Source organism: Lucilia cuprina, chromosome 4 (genome assembly GCF_022045245.1).
Source record: "Lucilia cuprina isolate Lc7/37 chromosome 4, ASM2204524v1, whole genome shotgun sequence".
Lineage (NCBI taxonomy): Eukaryota > Metazoa > Arthropoda > Insecta > Diptera > Calliphoridae > Lucilia > Lucilia cuprina.
Genome location: NC_060952.1, coordinates 46,360,717 through 46,367,158, shown reverse-complemented (window position 1 = coordinate 46,367,158; position 6,442 = coordinate 46,360,717). Strand labels below are relative to the sequence as shown.

General features: G+C 28.0%; 1 protein-coding gene across 1 annotated transcript; it reads left to right on the top strand.

Annotated features, from left to right (window-relative positions):
* The first annotated feature begins 6 nt into the window (after positions 1–6).
* Positions 7–6,315, top strand: LOC111677200 (homeobox protein abdominal-B). Its single transcript, XM_023438288.2, has 5 exons — positions 7–541; positions 2,319–2,533; positions 2,661–2,865; positions 4,127–4,341; positions 4,415–6,315. The coding sequence occupies exons 1-5, from the start codon at positions 151–153 to the stop codon at positions 4,604–4,606; spliced, it is 1,218 nt and encodes a 405-aa protein (XP_023294056.2). The 5' UTR covers positions 7–150; the 3' UTR covers positions 4,607–6,315.
* The last annotated feature ends 127 nt before the right edge of the window (positions 6,316–6,442 follow it).

The following is a 6,442-nucleotide window of genomic DNA, read 5'->3' as shown; positions in this document are numbered from 1 at the left end:
CATAATTCCTCCTCGGCGGGTTTGGCATCATCGAATGCATCATCTGCCTCCTCTTTGTTGGGTACGGAATCGTCACTGCAACAACAACAAACATCACAACAACAATCCTCAACACAACCAACCACACATTCCACACCTACTCATGCGGTTATGTATGAAGATCCCCCGCCTGTTCCTATAGTCCAACAACAACAGCAGCAGCAACAACAGCAATTACATCTCCCGCATCAACAACAACAGCAAACAAGTAGCCAACAGTCCCACAATAACGTTGATACTACTCCCGTTGGTTGTCTTAGTCCCTCAGAAACTCCTTCAGGTCCTGCGCCACAACCTCAGCAGCACTTAACATCACCTCATCATCAGCAACAACAACAACAGTCAAATACAGTACCCTCCAGTGCTCCTAGTATTCAGCAGCAACAACAGCAGCAGCAACAACAACAGCAACAAAACACAGCAGTGGCGTCCGGGCAAACACAAATTGTTACGCCGACAGCGGCGAGTGTTTCCCCATCCAGTGTTAGTTCCCAACCTCCAGGTGAGTTTCAACGAATATCAAGATTTTTATTTTCTTTAACGTTTGACGTTTCCTTTTTAAAAATGAGGCCTAAAATTTTATAAAAATTTTTTTTTACAATTTAAATTTTCATACCAATTATAATTTAAAATTTTTATTAAATTTAAAAATGTCCTGTAGAAATCAAAAATATTTTTAAACAAATTTTTCAAAATACAAAAACACTTTATATAGAAAAATATTTTTTTCCAACGGAGGTAAAAAATTGTTTGAAAGTTATTCACGCTTGGTAAAAAATTTATACCAAAGTGTTTTTAATTTTAAGTGTAATCAAAATGCGTTGTTGCAATGATAACGATGCGTTGTCAAAATTACAACGGTGGTTGTAAAAATGATAATCTCAATTTCGGCAACGGATTGTACTAATTTCGACACTTTTTTATCGGTTTCTTCCCTCTGTGTAGTTAAAAAAATTAAAAACATATGTTCAATTCACAATCAAGTTGTATGTTGTATCTACTAAAGTGTGTTACTACACTGATTGTGATTGTGAACAGATTTTTGTAGCAAGTCATAAGTTTATGTTCACAATAAAAAAACTATTAAAACAAACAATGTCAAAAGTAAAAAACAAATAATATTAAACTAATTAAGCGAGCAAAATAAACCAAATTAATTTCTTTTTATTTAAAATTCTATTATTTTCATTATTCCACATTTAAAACTAATAAATAAACAGTTTTTAATAAAATTGTATTTTTGTTTTGGTAAACAGCTGTTTGTTTGTAATTTCTGTGTTACCACTTTATCGTTTTTTATGCCATGATGTATATGATGAAATAAACAAATGACAACACTGAATTTTCTTACGACATTCGAAAAACATATAAAAAATTGTCGTAAGAGTTGTATAGAACTTTGGCATAGAAAATACCAACAACATTGTTATGACTATTATAGCAGCTGCTGACATACAACGCATACAACGCACAACATCGATTGTGAATTGAACAATAGTAATGAGACATAATAATATCTTAAATATTTACCTTGAGATCGTCATGAAGTTCAAAAGAGCCCAAATCTAAATATTATACGAAACGATGTAGAGATAATTATATATAATTAAAAAAGCAATAATTTTATAATTATATGATATAAAAGTATTTTTATTAAAATGATAAATTACTTAAAACTATATTTTGCAATTTATAGATATAAATATTTTGACGTATAATAATTGTAATGCTGAAATACAATGATACAATACAATGATTAAATTCAATCGTCAAAACTGCAACCCCTTTTTTATTTTAAACTTTTATTTCAATGTCTGCAGTTATTTTTTATTATTCAAATATTTTCTTTGGTTACGAAGATGGACCTTGAATTAATGCTTGCTAACGAGTCAAAATAATTTAATAATGAAATTAAAAAAAATTATATAGTTTAAATTAAAAAATTAAAAGGGATATATAAGATAATAATACAAATTTTTTGATTTATTAAGGGTACATCTAAAAACATACAAAAACACATTTCTTCCTCTTTTAAACGATCCGATAACAATTTTATGTAGATATTTATGTATACTTAGAGGATCACTTTTATCGATTCCATTGCTCATTACCAAAGTTAATATATACTGATCAATGTTGAAGGATCAGTTTCATAATGATCAGAATATCATTAAAATGTAAAATAAGTTCTATTGTTTTTATATTCTTCAAAGAAATTGAAGTTATATGAATCTTCTAAATTGACAACTATAATATTTTTTATATTTTTCTTATTTCAGATATGTCTCTCTCATTAGCACCATTGCATATACCCGCGATAAGGCCAGGTTTTGAAGCCGACGCTGCCAGTGCAGCCGTTAAACGGCATCCTCATCCGGCATGGCCGTATGAAAGTGATGGCTTCAGTTCAGCGCAATATCATCATGCATCGCAATACTACTTAGAAAGAGATCGTAAGCCTGTATTCTATGGTTATCCAGAAACGCAATTTCAGGTAAATATTAAAAATTTTTTTAAATTTTAATAAAATGCGCGTGCAATATACATACGTATTATTCAATTTCATTGTTTAAAAATATAATTTATTAAATTTTGCTATATTATGCATTTACTTTTTACAGCCTTATTGGAATTACCGCGAACAACCCACATCCGCTGCAGCTGCGGCCTACATGAGTGCTAGCGATGATAGACATGCAACGGTGAGTGCTGCTGCTGCAGCCAGACAATCGGTAGAGGGAACCTCACAGTCAAGCTATGAAACGCCAACTTATTCATCGCCCAGTGGTTTACGAGCGTATCCAAGTGAAGCATATTCAAGTACAGGTAAGTTATACATTCAAAACTCTACATTAGAATGTTGAAAAATTTTAATAATCTTAACAGTATTTGCTAAGCAGAATTGTGTTTTTGATATACATACATGAGATTCCACAGTAGGTTTTTTTTCAGTAGCAATTGTAAAATTTATATATATATATTTATATGCATGTACATAAGTTTTCTTACTCACATGCATTTAATTAAAAACTTCACTGTCTGCATTTCTTCACATTCATAAGAATTCATTGAAATGCTAAAAAGCAAAAAATAATATTTTATATTTACAACAGATTACAATGTTTTATGGTTAATTGTCATGCAATATTCAATTAGCACCTTTTTAAATTTTGTTTCCAGCAAATGCGACTTTAATAAAAGTTGTGGGTAAAAAATGGCGCGAGTTTCACAAATAATTTATTTTCTTTGTGGGAACAATCATTCATATATAAAATTATGAACGATTTGTCACGTTTTGCTATAAAATAATTATTATATTGAAAAAAAAAAGAAGGAACGATGCAAGAGACAAAAATAAAAACGTTTAAAAAGTATTAAAAATTTTAAATAGCTTAAAGTCTAATGTTGACTTGTTTTATTAAAAACTAAATATCAGCTAGTTTAAAATAAATTTTAATATTTTTATTTCGAATGAAAATACTAATTAAAACAAATATATTTTTTTAATAATATTATTTTAATTTTATTAATTTTATGTTTTTTTATGAATTATGTTAAATGAATTTATAACACCAGCTGGTTGTAATATTTTTTATACCGATACAGTAAATACTGTACTAATTTAAAGGGAATTTTATATCAAAATTGCTTGTAGTAGGAGCAATCTTAAAAATAATGTTTAAAAATTAAGAAAAAATATTTAATCGTGTAGAATCGGTAGGTTTGTGTGCTAGTCTGGTAGACCGGAGGTGGTAGGTTTGATTCCCTCAATCGAACTAACTTACTAATCGTGGGGCACTCAAAAAGTTGTATACTAAGTATAATAGTAGTTTTTTACTATATATTGAGCTGAGTTGACACTAAATATTTTATAGTTAGTATTTTTAATTTTTAATTGATTCAAGTATTATTAGAAAATAAAAAATATATATTTAAAATTAACTGATGCGTATTAGTTATTAATAACACTTTCTTAGATTTGTATGTATATTGTTTATAAATGCCTAACTTTACTTCCTAAATTTTATATATTAGATCCTAATTTTTTTATATTCATTTATTTAATTATATTTTAATAATTTTGCAGGTGGTTCTGGTGGTTTATCTGTCGGTGCAGTTGGACCATGTACACCCACCAATGCTTTACATGAATGGACCGGTCAGGTTTCGGTAAGAAAAAAGCGCAAACCTTATTCGAAATTCCAAACCTTAGAGCTAGAGAAAGAATTCTTGTACAATGCCTACGTGTCCAAACAAAAACGATGGGAATTAGCCAGAAATTTAAATTTAACCGAAAGACAGGTATGTTTTTTATTCGAAATAATCTTCTACAAAATTATAAAAATTTAACAAAAATTACTTTCCGCGTGTTTAGGTTAAAATTTGGTTCCAAAATCGTCGCATGAAAAACAAGAAAAACTCTCAACGTCAAGCCAATCAACAAAACAACAACAATAGTTCAAATAGTAATCACAATCACAGTCAAGCAGCCCAACAGCATCACAATAATCATCATTTAGGTTTGGGTTTGAGCATGGGTCATCATGCCACAAAAATGCATCAGTGACCTTTGGATAACAGCAGTGCCGGCACCATGGGATTTCCAACTTACTAACATTTAGCCAATATTAAAACGGAAACGTTTACCGAATTTTAGTTTCACACACACATACCCGGAAAACCACCAAAACCAATAACTTTGATCCATAGTTACAGTTGCAACCAGTTTGTTGAAGAAATTATGAATTGAATACAAAAGTAAATCTGAATAAAACTTAAAAAATTAGTCCCAAATTGTAGTTTTACAATGTCAGACACTGTTGTTGTCAACTCTTTAAATGAAAACAATACTACAACCAATCATTAGTTCGTTTATACATATACAGACACATGCATGCATACATTCATAAGTATAACATTTATAAATGTACATCATTGAAAAAAATTAGATACATATGTGTATATGTATACATATAAATATTTAAAGATTTTATACAAAAATATAAACTAAGTAGAAATTTAAATATTCATATACACACTCTCTCACTCTCATCCCAATCCAAAATACATTTATTCATTCATACATAAATAGATTTAAAGAAAATTTTTGCATTGTATCTCATAAATACTAAAAAACAACAATAATTCGTATGCAAAATTAAAACACACACTCAAACACTCAACTCATTTTGAATATAAAAAAAAAAATTAAAAGTAAATATTTAACCCAAATACAAAAATACTATATTTGAGAAAAATTTGCAAAACTAAAAGAGATAAAATTATATAAAATTCAATTGTATTTCAAATGATCAAATTTTTAACTTGAAGGAAAAAATTAAAAGAAATGATTTTAAGAAAACTTAAATAGTTGTTTTTAAAAAAAAATTAATGAAATCTAATATAAGATATATAACTTATATAGAATTTGTTTAAAATCGCCTAAAGTAATCCGCTATTCACACGAGATATTCGTATACAAAACAAAATTACTAATTTCGATTACAAACCAAATTAAATTCATGTGGCATGAGTACCGTAGTTGAAATTATCTGCCACATGTTCTCCGTATGTCGACGATTGCAAATGTTAGTTCACATTTAGATTGTTCAAATATTTGATTAACCCTTGACCATCTATCATATATTTAAGTAACGTAAGCACCTACCATCGGCCAAGTTTATTAATTTAAAACTTAAAAACATATAACAAAAAAAATTAATCATAAAGAAGTTTAATGTTCTTTTAACTCTTTTATACTTTGTAATTTTGAACAAAATCAAGGGGTCACTGTGACCAATGGTAGGTGGTTAAGGGTAAAATATGCTTATTTATAGCTTTGTTAAGATTTAATACATATGTTGTAATTTAATACAAAATGTCTACATACTTGTTTTGTTAATTAAATTTTCTAATTGTGGTCATGCTATTTTCTCAAATATTTTATCGTTGCGACCTTCATTTAAATAAAAAAAAATTAGGTTAACACAAAAGCTATTAAATAAAATATTCAGTTCTAATCTTTTAGTCTGTTATCAAATGTTTTTTTATGAGAGTTACAGGGCACATTTTAAAGATTCCAATCAAATTCAGGACCCAAGTTTTTAGACAGATTCTATAGATTATTATGAGAAACTTTAAACGAACCTTTACCTAAAATCTAAAAAAAGTAAAGGTATTTTTACAAAAAAGATTTCATTAATAAATTGTTTTTTTTTTAATTTACAATAATAAATATATAAAAATATAATAAGTTCCTGTAAATACTTAAGATAAAACAAATATTTACAAATATTAAAGAGATCAAATTGTAAAATATCTTCATTTAAAATATGCTTTAATGTAGTAAACACAAAAAAATACTTAAATATAAATAAAATAAAAACATAAACAGTCCAAAATA